The sequence below is a fragment of the Marmota flaviventris genome, chromosome 17 (genome assembly GCF_047511675.1).
Source record: "Marmota flaviventris isolate mMarFla1 chromosome 17, mMarFla1.hap1, whole genome shotgun sequence".
Taxonomy (NCBI): Eukaryota; Metazoa; Chordata; class Mammalia; order Rodentia; family Sciuridae; genus Marmota; species Marmota flaviventris.
This window is the reverse complement of record NC_092514.1, coordinates 20,767,918-20,784,800: the sequence shown is the minus strand read 5'-3', so window position 1 is coordinate 20,784,800 and position 16,883 is coordinate 20,767,918. Positions and strand designations below refer to the sequence as shown.

Sequence of the window (16,883 nt, the reverse complement as noted above, 5' to 3'; positions counted from 1 at the left end):
GGGAAAAGGTGAGAATATGAGTACTTGATTTTGATTCTTGATGAATTGGAATATAAGAGTCTTCAGATTTGTTTTGTAAGGTTTTAGAGATTCTGTCCTGAGTTCTTTACTCAGAGTGAAGGATTTGACCCTGACTTGATTTCTTCTGTAATAATAAAATCTGATTGTTATTGAAGTTGTAACTACAGAATAACTGTAGAACAGGATCTATACATTGTTTTCTCTAAACTCGGATTAGAGTCCATTTTTTTTTTTTGGACCAGGATTGAACCCAGGAGTGCTTAACCACTGAGCCACAGCACTAGTCCCTTTATATATATATATATATATATATATATATATATATATATATATATATATATATATATATATTTTTTTTTTTTTTTTTTTTTTTTGAGAAAGGGTCTTGATAAGTTGCTTAGGACTTTGCTAAATTTCTGAGGCTGACTTTGAACTTGTGATCCTCTTGTCTCAGCCTTCCAAGCCACAGGATTACAAGCAGGCGCCCTGCACCCTGCCAGATTAGGTTTATGTTTATTGAATTTTGTATTAACTTACAAAGGAATATGACCACTCTACTAGATCATGGCCTTCCGCTCAGGTAATTACAAATTGTGCAGAAAACCTGTACTAAAAAAAGTTATAAACCAAGCTTCCAGATTCTCTTATATAAAGGAGTTAGAGACAGAGACTGACCAGGGCATGCATTGTGGGGACATAATTTAGGTTAAATTTTGGTGTTTACCTTTAGTCCAAGTCCTCAAATTTGATCCATAGTTTTCTAAATAAAACATAAGGCACTTACCCATCTGAAGATTCTGAAGATACTACCCCTACCTTATCTTAGTTGATTCAAGGCTTTTACAGAGTTTTGCTTGGAGTTTAGATTATCATCATAGTCATTCCAGTGGGGAGTAATAAGTAATGCTTAGTATATTTTACTTTTTCCTCTGTTCTCTTTAGTACGAGTTGGCCACAGGCCGATTTCCTTATCCAAAGTGGAATAGTGTATTTGATCAACTAACACAAGTTGTGAAAGGAGATCCTCCACAGCTGAGTAATTCCGAGGAAAGGGAATTCTCCCCAAGTTTCATCAACTTTGTCAACTTGTGGTGAGTACTTGATTTGTGAAATCCCAAATACATGTGATGAGAATAGCAATATTACTTCATATTAGCAACATTGTATAAATAGGAGGGACCCTTGGTCACATCATCCTGACTTCCAGGCTAGGATTCTGGCTCTCTGTGATGGTGTGAAAGGCACTAGCTAGCCTGCACAGTACTCCCTCCTATTCTGCTGCTCAGGTATGTGTGAGAAACAACTGTGGGCGGTGAAGCTGCTGCCTCCAGACTTCTAGTACCTGTACAACCAGGTTAAACCTCTAGGTGAGACTGCTGATCATCTTATCCTGATGTGGTTCTCACAATGAAATGATACTAGAATCACTTGAAAGCTTTAAAAGTCAAGACATTGCCATATCAGACTTTCAGGCATGGATCTCTACTCTGATACAACAGAACATTGGGCGTATGTAGTAAGGTCAGGACCAAGACTTAATTAGTAGAACTATATATATTTGCTCTCTGAAACCTTATTTCAAAGATGGTGAGGACCCCACATTTGTTGATATTGTCTGTCTACTTTTAAAAAGAGTTCTTTTATGTGTGTATTTGACACCTACAAATAAATATATTTAGATACGGCAATAATATCTGACTGTTATAGTCTCCATTTTAAATAGAACCCTTTTGTTACATGAATATTTTGATAATTACTTGTTATTCAACCTGATGTAAAGATAGGAAGACCTATCTAGTATATCTTATTTATTCTTAACATGCCTTCCCCACCCCCACCCCTATTTTTTTTTTTTTTTTCTGCCAGGAAGGCTGTTTGCACTCTGTCTGGGTCTTTAAACATTTCTATTTCAGGGTCTAATTGAACGAACCAAAGAGCACCCTAACTGAGCTATACCCTCAGCCCTTTTTATTTTATTTTAAGATAGTTTCTCATTAAGTTGCCCAGGCTTGCCTACAATCATATAGCTAGGATTACAGGTCTGTTTTTTCCTTTTTTAAAAATAATCTTTATTTGTACTAATTTGCACATGATACATGCAGTTTATAATTATATAAATGTGATCATTCTACATACTCTTTTTTAATGAAACATTTGGTTAAAAATCCTGTGTCACATCTAAAATGATTACCTATGGACCTTGCATCAGAGTTGGTTTCTTTTTAATTCCTAGATCTCTTTATTGGTTTTGTTTTATGTATGTATAGTACATGCATTATGTTTTTATTTCAGTTTCCTTTGGTACAATAATGGTTAATAGTTACAGATAAAATCTTTTAGGTCTACAGTTGAAGTATACTTATTTCTAGGCATGCTTATATTCACTTTCCACCTTTGTCTGTTCTTCCTGTCACATATCCTTATCTTGGATATTGTCTATCATCTCTAACCTGGATCATTCAGTTTTCTAATTATTTTCCTCATAATCCAGCAATACCATGTTCTTTTTATCAGTTCTATGTTTTTTTATGATGATATCTGAGCATGTTGCTTCTCTATGTAAAATTATATAGGCAAGCATTCTTAATGGAGTAATAGTGTCCTCAAGGAAGCTAAATTTGATTTTGGAGAGACAGAAAATCTTGAATTATACATTGGTTTGTAGCCTGCCTCCCTAGACCTATAGAAAATAAACAGATTCACAGTACATCTGTGATATTTAAATTTCCTAGTAGGAAAGGGCAATAATGTAAAAAAGATTAAGAAACACAGCTCTGGAGACTTTCAAATTCTTAGAATAGTCTAAGTTAACATTACTTTCAAAGCCCAATGAGTTGGATTTGGTTTATTGCTCTAGCCACATTTCTCACTCTTCTCTTTGCACTTTTTTTTCCTGCAAAACTGAATTTCTTCTGTTTTATAAATTAAAAGCACAAGGAGAATAATAGAATATTTTTATCACCCTGAAATAGATAAAGATTTTCATAGAGATATTTGACTTGGGACAGACTATGTAAAGAGTACTTATAAATACAAAACCCTTTTAAATAGGGAAATGACAACCCAAAATGGCAAAATATTTTAAGGCACTTTGAAAGATGATATGCTTAAGAGATCAGTAAATAGATTAAAGGGTGCTCACTCACATTATTGGTCACCAGGGGAAAGCAAATCATAATTACAATGAGATAACCACTGCAATCACCAGAACACTACAATTTAAAAGACTGACAGTTCCAAGTGTTGGTGAAACACCTGGAAGTTCCATACATACCTTGTAGGAGTGTCGATTAATGCATTCCCTTGCAATGCTGGCAGTATCAAACACAGCTGAAGTATATCTAGCAATTCAAGACCTAGTTATGTATCCAACAGAATTGTGTGGACTTCAATATACTAAAGGACACAAGAAGGTTTATAAAAGCACATTCATGATAATCTATGATTATAAAATATGTTAACAATAGAAGAGATTAAGTTTACATTATTTAGACTGTAGTATATAACAAAGGGGAAGATCAAACTTTGCTTACACTCAACAGCATGAAAAACAATCTCAATATGGTTCTCTTTGAAAGTTAAAAGCAGACAGAATTAATATAAGGTGATGGAAGAATATTGTTCCCTTTATTTTAGTTCTATGGTTAGGAATTGTGCCCTTCTCTGTATGTTTGCTTAAATTAAAAGTTTCCTTAAGGAAAAAAATAAGGGTGAAGATATGGTTCAAATGAAGGCCTCAGCTCACATTTTAAACTCTTTCCTATATTTAACTTTCTTTTAAAAATCACCCATGGACTGTTTTAAACAGGGGGGATGGGAGGCGGTATTTGTCCTGGAAAAGAACCAAAAGTTCTATCCTTGAGAAGTTTTTGTGAAGCTGTGTAGATGAAATTGAATTCAGGGGTAGATTGACCATCTTGTGCAGAGAGAAAAAAAAGTTAAAAGGAATATGTAAAACCTGAACAACTCTCTAGCTGTGACAGCAAAACCTGGAAGAAAAGGCAGCTGTGGAACAGACAATTAGGAATGAAAATCTCAGTCCTAAAAATGTCAATCCTAGAAATGTCTTTATTCTAGATCCCACATGCATCTGAAATTCTATGACAATAAAGGTTTGGTATCCTTTATCCAAAATGCTTGGGACCAGAAATGTTTCAGATTTCAGATTTTTTTTTTAGATTTTTGGAATATTTGCATATACACAATGAAACATCTTGGAAATGGGACTCAAGTCTGAACAAGAAATTCATTTGTGTTTCATACACACCTTGTACTATATTCACATTATATGTTTAATGGTTTGTGCATGAAACAGTTTCATGGTGAAATTTTTCACTTATGACATAACATCAGCACTAAAATATACTATATTTTGGAGGATTTTAGATTTTATGTTTTCAGATTAGGGATACTCAGTCTGTGTTCACTCCTGCCTTATGCCTTTTAGAAAGAACCTATAAAGAAATGCTCAGACTTTGCTAAAAGTAACTTCTAGTGAAGATGCTTTTTTGTATTCACTAGAAGGTAGGAATGTCATACAAAACTCTTAAACTCAGAAAATAAGCTGTTTGGCAAGGTGATGATGAGAGTGATGGCTCTCCACCTGTTTCTCACAATTGTCTAGATCTATACCTGAGATCAACATGTGGAATTTGATAAACCCTTTGACCCTTTTAGGAAAGAAGAAATAAAGAAAAGCAAATTCACTGACAAATGAAAACACCAAGTGGTTCAGAGAATTGTACCAGAATGGAAAATTTGAAAAAATATTTTCTTGAGAAATTGTCACTGAAAAAATTGGTGAAAATTTTGTGAGGACATAATGTTGTCTTCATGTGGTAAACATGATTTCTGAGTTAAAAGGAAAGAATTAATGGTATGCAGCAAAATTGTATGTTGCAAATTAACCAAATCTTTCAGAAGAAAGGAATAAAAAGGTGAACATGGTGAATAATGAGAGACATAGAAGAAAAATACAGTATATTCTATAGTAAGCAGAGAAGGGATTAAGATAAAGATGCCCTTTAGTTGAAGAAAAACTTGATTCCTTGAATTATCAGACCAAATTAACTAAAGGAGTCACATCTAGATTATATTATGAGAAAAGATGAAGACTTAATAGGCTTTCAGTTAAAACACACAATCCCTGCTACCCCCTCATATACCAGTGTAGAAAAACACAAAGTCAAAGCAGTACCTAAAGAGTAGAGAAACTGCTCCAGAAGGATGTGTGTGGCCACTTCAGATTACTTGGATACATTGGATATCTTGCACAATACTTTCAAAATACTGGATAAGCATTTTAAAGTGCATTTTAAAATGTATCAAGAGTTGATACAATTAAAGTGCATTTAAAAATGTATCAAGAGTTGATACAAGACTAATGAATCCACAGAACTCTGAAACTAAGTGAAATCAGAAGTTATGGGAGGTAAGAGAATTTCAAAACATTTAAAATTATAATAAAACCTTAATATGAGTTTGCTATTGAATTCCTGATTATAAATAAGCTGTGCAATATACCTAAAGCAGATAATTTAATAATTTTGAAAACAGCAATTTTAAGCCCAGGGTAGGAAAGACACCCTCACTCTCCCTCCAGTTAATGGACAGAAGAAGCAAAATCTCAAATTCAGGAATAAAGAACCCTTAAGCTGGGCATGATGGCTCATGCCTGTAATCCCAGTGAATCAGGAGGTTGAGGCAGGAGGATCTCAAGTTTGAGGACAAAGTCAGCAACTTAGGGAGGCCCTCAGGCATTTAGTAAGATCTTGTCTCAAAAATAAAAAGGGCTGGGGATATGGCTTAGTGGTAAAGCACCCCTGGGTTAAATCCCTGGCACAATAAATAAAATAAAAAATTCCCAAAGATAAAAGTTAAATGAATGTGAATATTCCACCAAAAAAATTGTCAACATTAAGGAATCAAAATTGATGCAAAGACTTCAAATTTTAGAATGATCAGAAACAGAAAAAAAAAAATGTATCGCTTGTAATCCCAGCGGCTTGTGAGACTGAGGCAGGAGGATCTCAAGTTCAGAGCCAGATGCAGCAACTTATTGAGGCCCTAAGCAACTCACTGAGACCCTGTCTCTAATTTAAATATAAAAAAAGCACTGGGGATGTAGCTCAGTAGTTAAAATTCAATAACTGGTACCAAAAAAATAAATAAAATAAAAAAGAAAGAAAAAGCAACTACTGAACAGATTTATAAAGAACCAAACAGAACTGCTAGAAATAAAAAGCATAAATAAAAAAGTAAAAGCATTCAGTAGCTAACCTTTGAACACATTAGGTATAATTGAAGGTAAATTGATGGACTGAAGATAATGCTGAAGTCCTTCCAGTAGAATTTACTGAGAAGATGGAAATGTTCTGTAATCTGCTTTATCCAATGCAGTACCTGTTTGCTACTTGAAATGTGGCTAGTGTGAGTAAGGAAGTAAATTTTATATTCAATTGGAATTAATTTAGCTAGTGGCTACCTTATTGGATAATCTAATTGGGGTTAATATGATTATCAAAACAGATTACTGATGTCAGCAGTAATCAGATACAGAAGACAATCAGTGTTAATGGTAATTTGGCTTAAGATTTCCACCTAAATACCATCATGTTTTTATATGTTGACAGTTTTCTGCTCTAGTAGATGAGACAGAAAAACATAAAACCAAAAAGGCGTGGTAGTTTTACAAAGAAAGTAAATCTAGGAGAAAAATGTAATAGAAATACTTCTAAGATGCTGTGTAGTACTGAAGCCATGGGGTTGCTATTTTCCAGATCCAGAAGTAGGTAGTAGCAGCTAGGATCAGAGTTTTATAAATGCTCTTTTTGCATAGGGGACCAACAAGAATTAGAGTCATTCTTCAGAAGTCAGGGTCTGGATAAAAATATATTGATGTCAGTCACTGTCTGGACCATAGCTCTAAATAAGCAGCAGGACTGCAGAATGACAATACTATAGATAATGTTTTTGTAACCAGAGGGCTGGATCTGTCATGGTTATAATTATCAACATAGAACTGGAATTTGAAAGGTACTTTATAGGACCTTGTTATATATATTGGTGCTGGAAACTGAACTATATGATTTATTACTAACTGCTGTTTCCGTTCAAGTACTTAGTAGACATTCACGTATTTATACATATGTGTGGAAGGTTAAACACATTCTTTTCAAAACGAATCTGCAAACTAAAACCCCCAAATACATGAAGTCTAATATTAACAAAAGTATCCAACAAAATAGAACATGAATTTCCTTTAAGTTGAGATGAACTTATAGAATGACCTGAAACACATTGTAAAATGTAATAAGCATATTTAGAATTCTTTATAAGTTAAAATAAACTTATGAAGATATAACTTCCAATAAAACTGAGGAAGAAATAAAATAGATATGGAACAGTTAGATATGAAACTAATTAAAAGTCTTAGGAATGAATAAAATAATAACTATTGAAATAAAAGACAAAACAGACTTAAAATTCTCTGGACTATAAACAACTGAAGTCAGAGTTAGGGAAATGGAGCTAAGGAATTTCCCCAGCATAGCAAAAATAAATCACATGAAAGGCAATTAAGAATCAAAGAGAACAGAATATAGAGTGAGAGGGTCTAAGATGTTTATAATGGAAATGCAGAAGACAGCTCCAGAGGTGAAGAAGCAATATTTAAGGAGTTCATGGGTGAATACATTTGAGAATTGATCTAGGGTAGCTTTGCAAATTGAAGGTAAAGTCTCTGTATCATGGCAGATAAAGGTAAACATACCCAAAATGCAGTGAAACAAAACTGTAGAACAATGACGAAGTAATAGCAGGAAAAGAAAACAGATGGCCTTCAAAAGATTGGTAACTGGGCTGAGAGCAAAGTATGTTACCAACAATAATGATTGCTAGAACAAAAATGGAGTCTTGCTTTCAGAATATTTAGGGGAAAAATAATGGTCAGCCTAGTCCTAAATATTTATACTTAGGCACTTAAATATCATTCAAAATCAGCAAAATACAGACATTTTTGGGAATGGAGACACATAAGAATTTGGCATTTATAGAGTGTTTTGAAAGGATATACTTGTCCTAGAAGAAAAGTTAACTAAAAGAAAGGTGTCATAGATTGGGGCCCTGAAAAGCAGAATTTTGAGACAAAGTTGGGCAGTTAATCAGTTAGTGATCTTGGGATCAAAATGTAGTGCAAGAAAAGAAGCAGGAATGGGCAGAAGGAGAAGTTGAGCTGCACTGCAGTCTCAATAACGACCTCAGTCTTCTTGGGAAGGTTTGAAGCCAGGATGATGCATTAAACTTGCCATGAGGATCCTAGATTTTTATACCCTTTTGTGGATCCATCATTGGATACAGGCTTTCTCAGAAAAGGAAGGTGGCTTTCCTCAGCTGAGGTAATCCTGAAGAGGCTAACATTATTAGATGGTTGTCTGCTGTAGCAATCTCCACCTTGGAACAGTAAGTCTTTTATTCTTAAAGAGGGTATGTATGTAGCTTCTTGCAGCATCTAGTACAAAAGATGGGGGATAGTAAATATAGCAATGAGTTTAGCATAGGTGAACTGTTTTGCCAATACTAATTAACGTTTGATAGGAAAAAATGAATTTGAGGTTGGAGTAATGATTAAGATAAGGGCCAACAAAGGTGAGGTAAATAGAAACAAAATGAAAATACTTCTGGCAATATTAGATGGGATAGAATTCCAGGGAGAATACCCACGGGGCCAGGGTTCTTATATAATGACATTAGTTTTGGGTAAAGTTGTAGCATGTTACACTTTGGGACCAGAGAATGTAGCAATGAATTACAAAGTACAGGAGTTTAAAAAACCTTAATGGTAAATTGATGAAATTCATAATATTGTTTACTTCTCAGGATTACTAGATTGCTGATTTCTCTTGAATAATTTCTATATTTTTTTAAAGTATATGCATTAAAAAATACACATATCCAATTTTATTTTTACATATACATTCATATATTTAGCTACACAGTAGTCTTACATGGAGCTATGCCATGATTTAGTCAACTTTCAACAATTAGTATTGTTTTAATTTTTCTCCTAGTGATCCACCATACACTGAAATATCCTAAGGATAAATCCTTAAGTTATAGACTTTTTGAGTGTGCTTTTCTAAGTTTGGCATGTTGTTTGCTTTGTTACTTTGTATTTGAAGGAAAAAGCAATTTGATTCTTTTTAAAATTTCATTTGTGAAAAGAAAGACACTTGGGTAAATATGCCTTCATCTTAACACTGTTATTTTTATGTTACCTTAGCCTTACAAAGGATGAATCCAAAAGGCCAAAGTATAAAGAACTTCTGGTGAGTATGGGATTTCGGGAAATTTTAGATAAATCCTCTCTCAGATTCTCTGAGCTTGCTGAGGTTCATTAAGCCAGCAATGGACCTGTCAAACAGCTTGATCTTATCGAGTTTTAAAAAAAATGTTCTGCAGTGAAAATATTTGGAAAGAGAAAACTTGTCATTATAATTTTCCTCCATATTCACTAGCTACATTTTCATGGAAATTTTGGTCTTAATATGTATAAATTTCATCAAAGAACTCTAACTTTTAATTTAAGAAGCCATTTTCCACTGCATATTCTATGTATGCTGTAACTCATCCAAAAGAAAGAAAAAGTTAGTGAAAAACTTATTTATTCTTATTTTGCCTCTAAAAATGCTTACATGCAGATTTACATCTTTATGACCTATTTACATTTCTTTGCAAGTTCTCCTTATCCCATGGAACTTGGATATTTTAAGCACTTTATTGGATGTGGTATTACTCCAGGCATGTTGATTGATTGATTGCTACTGGGGATTGAGTCCACTTTGCTTTTGAGCTACATCTCTAGCCCTTTTTATTTTTTTGAGACAGATCTCACTAAGTTTCTTAGGGACTTGGTAAGTAGCTAAAGGTGGCCTCAAACTTGTAATCCTTCTGCCTCATTCACATGAGTCAATGGGATTACAGGTAGACACCACCAAGGGAGTCTTTTCTTTAAACTTTGGGCAGGATTTTAAAGAAAAGACTCCCTTGGTTGTCACATTTATTTTCCAGCTCTCCAAGGGTATTAAGTTCAATTTATGGTCAACCCAGCAACGATTATAAAGTTACTCAGATGATGTACTTAGAGAATCTGTAGAAAAAAATATTGATAGCAGTGGATTAATGAAGCAAGTATTGATTGGGCGTAGGCTCTGGAGGGCACCAGGCAGAAGCTCATAGGGCAAGTTTCTATTGGGCCTTTTTTGGAATGGGTGACAGAAACTACAACTAAACTCCTTTGTATAAGATACTTCTGCTTAAATGGAGGATGTGATTCATTCCTGTGTTCTAAAAGGACTGGGCCTAGTATTCATGTAGTTCTTATTGGCCTCAGATGGGTAGTAGAGGTTACTGCTTTGTTTTATGCTGAGGAGCGAACAACTCCACTGTCTGCCTCAACAATACTCTCTAGTACAAAGGTAAGTTCCCAGATCTCATTTCTAGAATGACATCTCCAAATCATAACATCATGTACCACATCTAGGCACATCCATACCTCTAACGTAACTGTGCAAAATAAAGGCTAGCCTTGCCACATGTAGCCTGGAGCCTACAATTCTGTGCTATATAGAAGAGTAAAGTTCATTTTGGACTTTGATACAGACTTTTGATTTTTTTTTTCTCCTAATTTTCTTACAGAAACATCCCTTTATTTTGATGTATGAAGAACGTACCGTCGAGGTCGCATGCTATGTTTGTAAAATCCTGGATCAAATGCCAGCTACTCCCAGCTCTCCCATGTATGTTGATTGATATCGCTGCTACATCAGACTATAGATAAAAGGGCTGAGAGGAAGCAAGACGTAAAGAGTTTCATCCTGTATCACAGTGTTTTTAATGCTCGCCCAGACACCATGTGCAATAAGATTGGTGTTCGTTTCCATCATGTCTGTATACTCCTGTCACCTAGAACATGCATCCCTGTAATACCTGATCGATCACACAGTGTTAGTGCTGGTCAGAGAGACCTCATCCTGCTCTTTCGTGGTGAACATATTCATGACATTTGGAAGTCAGTACGATCAAGTTGTTGACTGTGATTAGATCACTTCTTAAATTCATTTCTAGACTCAAAACCTGGAAACACAGCTACTGGAATGGTGTTTTGTCAGACTTCCAAATCCTGGAAGGATGCAGTGATGGATGTACTATGTCTGAACATAGAGACTCGGGCTTGAGTGAGAAGATCTTGCACAGCCAGTGAGACACATTGCCTTCTGGAGCTGGGAGACAAAGGAGGAATTTACTTTCTTCACCAAGTGCAATAGATTTACTGATTTGATATTCTGTTGCTTTACAGTCACAGTCGATGATTGGGAATCGATGTGCTCAGCCAAATTTCCTGTTTGAAATATCATGTTAAATTAGAATGAATTTATCTTTACCAAAAATCATGTTGCGTTTAAAGAGGTGAACATTAAAATATTGAGACAGGACAGAATGTGTTCTTTTCTCCTTTACCAGTCCTTCTGCTCTTCATTGGGAAGACTCAGGAGTCTGTCACTTGTCAAAGAAGGTGCTGATCCTAAGAATTTTTCATTCTCAGAATTCGGTGTGCTGCCAACTTGATGTTCCACCTGCCACAAACCACCAGGACTGAAAGAAGAAAAAAAAGTACAGAGGGCAAAGTTTACAGATGTTTTTAATTCTAGTATCTTATTTGGAACAACTTGTAGCAGGTCTATGTTTTCCCTTGGTTCCGAGCCTGATACTTTAGCCATCATAATTCACTAACAGGGAGAAGTAGCTAGTAGCAATGTGCCTTGATCGATTAGATAAACATTTCTTGTAGGCAGCAAAAGACCAAATCTCACTTGTTTGCTTCTTGCCACCACTGGTCCAGGTCTTTAGTTTCTGAACCTCTGTTTCCCTGTGGTCTATTGCCACTGTGTAACTTTTGCTTAATCCAGTATTTCACTTTTTATTTTTAATAGTAAAATCTTTATAATTACCAGGGATGTTTCTTACCAAGAATTTTAGCCCCAAATCTCTCATATGCTCTAATGTTTAAAAGGCTGAGAAAAGCGGGGCCCAGCCAATGTGGTAGGTGATGAAGAGGCATCTTTTCTAGAGACACATTTGACCAGAGGAAGAATGGAAATGGAGTCGCTTGTTGCCTGCTAGAGTAGCGGTTCACCATTCATTTCTTAGAATTAGAATTCTACCCCAAAAAAACCCCCAAAAGATGAAAAACCCAGAACAGTTGAACAGTTGTAAGAGGTCACTTAAATCTGCTATCTTTAGCTTTTTATCTTTACTTACCCATTAGCCACACTCTGGTTAGGTTTTGCTCCAGCCTCCCTGGCACTGAACATTAGGCTTTATATAGTAGTTAAGCAGCACTGTGAGTGGTCCAAGCACACTGGAATCTAAACAGCCATGGTCTGAGATGCAGGTGATGCCATTATAGAACCAAATTGTGGCAGGTTTTGCTGTGTCTCCTCCCAGAGTGACAGTCATAAATACAACAATAAAGGGAGAATGGTGCTGTTTAAAGTTATACTTCTGTAAATTGCAGACTTCAAACGTGATTTATCTTTTTAGTCCATTTGCCTAATTTCCCTATTTTCTCCCCCATGACATCCTAAACCTTAGACTTCCCAGTGTTCTGAAAGAAGGCATTGCTGTATGTCTTCCTTCAACCACACCAAGCCATCATCCTCCATTGCTCCCAGGGACTCAAGAGGAATTTGTTTCTCTGCTGTCATCTTCCCGTCTGGCTCAGCATAGGGTCACTTTGCCATTATGCAAATAGAGATAAAAGCAATTCTGACTGTCCAGGAGCTAATCTGACCGTTCTATTGTGTGGATGACCACATAAAAAGGCAATTTTAGTGTATTAATCATAGATTATTATAAACTATAAACTTAAGGGCAAGGAGTTTATTACAATGTATCTTTATTAAAACAAAAGGGTGTATAGTGTTCACAAACTGTGAAAATAGTGTAAGAACTGTACATTGTGAGCTCTGGTTATTTTTCTCTTGTACCATATAAAAATGTATAAAAATTATCAAAAAGCTAATGTGCAGGGATATTGCCTTATTTGTCTGTAAAAATGGAGCTCAGTAACATAACTGCTTCTTGGAGCTTTGGAATATTTTATCCTGTATTCTTGTTTGAATTCCTCCTCTATTTAAGATATATACATGGAATCGAAGTGTTTATGTAATAGTTCTATCCTTTTGCCTGCAGGTCAGTTGTAATAAATCTAGGATGTGATGATGACTTTGTAATTTGATTTTCTGAAGTTTCACCTTGAGAGGGGAAGAATCAAGGAAATTGCCTTAAGTTTTCTGTGCATTTCATGTTGGGAAAAATTATCTCCTTCCCAAAATGTTTATGGCTTCCTTTTCTTTTATCTTCTCCTTGTGCTCTCTTTGCCTATCCTTGAAATTAGAAATATCCATGAAATACGACTTTGCTTTCTGTTCGAGCAGAGTCTCCTCAAGTTTCTTTTTTGGTTGCCCTGACCTGCACAGCTCTTCATGCTAAAGGAAGGGGTGGAGGGTATGGTTCAACATGTGCCATGACACATAGGTGCAGCTTGGATAGGCTGGTTTGGCCCTGTGTTTGTGTGGTGAGTCATGCTGTCTGCTCCTTGTCCTGTGGCTTTCATGTGAGCACAGACAGCAGATGCCAGGTTGAGTGTTAGCTTGTAATTCCTCCCTGCTATCTGAAAGAGGAGTAGAGGGAGATTTGTGGGTAAAAGAATTAAGGGGTGTCAGAACCGGGAGTTCTGTAGATAGGAGGACAATAGAGTTCAACAGAAAGTGATGGGAGGGCTGGGGTTATGCTTAGTGGTAGAGTGTTTGCTAGCATGTATGAGGCGCTGGATTCGATTCTTAACACCACATAAAAATAAATAAATACGGGTATTGTGTCTATCTACAACTAAAAATAGATTTAGAAAAAAAAAAGTGATGGGAGCCTGGAAATGATGGAGGAAGCACTTTGCGGCCCCATCTGTTATACTACCACAAGTTATTAATCGAATGCTGACTCACTTGTCTCATAATACTATAACCCCTTGCCCTTTGTTTATGCCTACTTCTAACTGGATCTGAGAATACCATCACAGAAGCAAATATGGTAAGTATCCAACATTCTCCTACAGTGCCCTAAACCTTAGACTTCTCCTTAGAAGGGTGTGTCTGAAGGGATCCTGGCCTCTCCAGCTAAGCCTCAGCTACTAAGGGAAAGGATACCTCAGGGAGTTGCCATATCCAAGCTGCACCTGAGTGTGTGCAATACACTGACATTGAAGATAGATTATGCACTCCATATTTTATAGGACAGTACCTTATAATTGTCCATTTCTGATCCTAAGAACAGTCTACCAAAATCAGGTGGTAAACCAAAACAAGATATAAAGAAGTGAAGTTCCAGTAGGGAACAGGACAGACACAAATCTGAGACTAACACATGCCATAAAAAATTATATTAATGTAAAAGCACTACCATTAAAGAAGTGTTGGGACGTTGAGAAGTACGAGAGTGAACTATATAGTTGAGGGATACTGTGTTTCCAAATCTTACTAGGGCCTGCTTTGTTGTCCTGGAAATGGGTTGAAGGTAGAGGTTCTGTGGGTCACAGTGCGCTTAGTATTCATATAAAGGCAACTGTGTAGTTACCTGAGAACTAACCAGAAAAATGCTAGGTGTTAGTTCCTAATTGTCAAGTACATTGCCTGAAAACTCAGCATAGCATGTTGTCTATGTTGAGTGGTAATGATATGTGGCAATCTCAGAAAAGGAACTTAAGGTTCTTTTCCTTAGTATTAAATGCCCTTTCATTCATTGGTACTGTCCATCTGTCTTAGCTGCAGGATAAAGAAAGGAGACACATGTCTTGAAAGTATTTTGGGGACACTGGCTAACTATTCAGTTGAGAAGGCCTGGCAGTGGTTTTGTGTCTCCAGCTCTTGGCCAGGCTGTGTGTTCCATTCACACCCATCTTCTCTGTGAATATTGCTTGGGATGTGAAGAACAATCTAAAACTTTGGCCTTGAACTTGCTGAAGACAAGTTACCTTGCTAAATGGTGGAAGGAAGTGTAAGCAGCAATAATAACTCTTTAGTTGCTCTGTAAGAAACACGTTGACATTAGCCTGTCATGTAGGGAAGACCTTTGGTATGTGAAACACTCAGCTTGCTCGTCTTCTGGAAATTTATTACAGATTGAAGTGATATTTTTCTTAGTCCTGCTCGTCTTTTGCATAAATGAATATCCAGAAATTCTCATCTTAAATCTGGAAATCATGAGGATCAGTGGTGTAGTAACTAATTATAATAACATTTGAGATGATATACCCAAATATATTTGTACTTTTGAATATAAAATGTGGTCCCGCTGTTTAACAGTTGTGTACTTGTAATGCAGGATAAATCAAATTCTTATCTGCATTTAAGATTTTCTGTAAATGCATTTTGCTGAAGAATTGTGTAGTAAGATTTTTAGTTTTTCGTGGTACTCATACATAAATTTAATGTGTACACAACTCTTTGATGTAGATAGAAAAGAAAGGTGTTGTTACCTGAGTCCTACATACAAGTAACAGTACTAATTAGATAACTTGCATATGGCAGCATCAATAGGGTGTATAGAGTCCAGGGCTCCTGATGTAATGCAGGATAGGTTTTTCCCATAAAATTTGTCCTATTTGAAAATGTGATGAATTACAATTTTTGATTGTAAAATGGTTAGATTTTTTTTCCCCCTGAAAGCAAAAGTTCATTAGTACACATGATTCTTGCCTGCTTATTCCAGTCTGTGGAACCATTAGTCAGAAGTATTTTTTTTTAATTTCTTTGGAATAATGCCTCTAGTACAATAGAAGCAATAGTACATAATTTTGAAGCAATAGTACATAATTATCTCTAGTCACTTTTGATCCTGAATGTTATTTTACAACTTAATTTCTTTGTTCATAATACTTGATTTCATTTCAACTTTTGTCCATTTCTAGACAGGAACTCTATTTTCAAAGCATACAAAAAGGCTTTGTTAAAAAAAAAAAAAAAAGTATTAGACCTTGTCAGAATCAATGTTTGTTCCCTAAGAGGTCTAGACCTTTAAAAGTATAACTTCTGATAAGTTCTTTCTCTTTCACCATCCACCTCCAATTAGGAACCAAGTTCTCTTGATTATTTTCTTAAATTTTCTCTAGTTCCTTTTGTTCCTCTACTTTCATTCCACTCATTTTTCACCTAATATTCCTGATCGCTGGTCTTCTTTGCTTCTACTTTTGTTCCCCTCCAATATATCCCCACTACTGTTCTTAGTATTTGTAAAGTGCTAATCATGGCCACCTTTTGCTTACAATTTTCTAATGAGTCCCTGATATATGCAAAAAGAAGCCAAACATCTACATTTCAGATGTATAGTATTATTTAATCCTCAACACATGGATAGCAACTATTATCTCCATCTTAATGATGAGGAAATGGGTTCACTGAGTTTACATGCCCTCTATTACACAGACGATAAAGAATCTAGAAGGGTCGTGAATGTGACCTGAATCTGAAAATGTAGATAGGGTCATAATCATAAGGAATCATGCCAAGGATGTTCCATGCTGTCTCAAGTGCTGGAGAACCATATGGGATTTTAAGCAAGGGGGAGATAAAATAGTAGAATTGCAAGTGGAGAAGAGAGACTTTCAGAGCCACTAAGGGATGAAATTAATTAAGTATGTTCTTGATCAAGTGTATGGGATGGGAACCTGGAATGTTTTCTGGCTTGAGTGACTTGGGTTGTTTTATGCCATCTGTTGCCCATTCACAGCCTTTTATGGTTTATCAAAC

The 16,883-nt window shown here is 35.8% G+C and overlaps 1 protein-coding gene across 2 annotated transcripts in view; it reads left to right on the top strand.

Moving 5' to 3' along the window:
* The window catches only part of Map2k4 (mitogen-activated protein kinase kinase 4), a 132,222-nt gene extending 119,120 nt beyond the window's left edge, over positions 1-13,102 (top strand). For both annotated transcript variants that reach the window (XM_027954057.2, XM_071603013.1), the window contains 3 exons: positions 964-1,112; positions 9,302-9,347; positions 10,717-13,102. In XM_027954057.2, the coding sequence (XP_027809858.1) occupies positions 964-1,112; positions 9,302-9,347; positions 10,717-10,830 (309 nt within the window). In that variant the 3' untranslated portion in view covers positions 10,831-13,102. The remainder of the gene's footprint in view (positions 1-963; positions 1,113-9,301; positions 9,348-10,716) is intronic.
* The last annotated feature ends 3,781 nt before the right edge of the window (positions 13,103-16,883 follow it).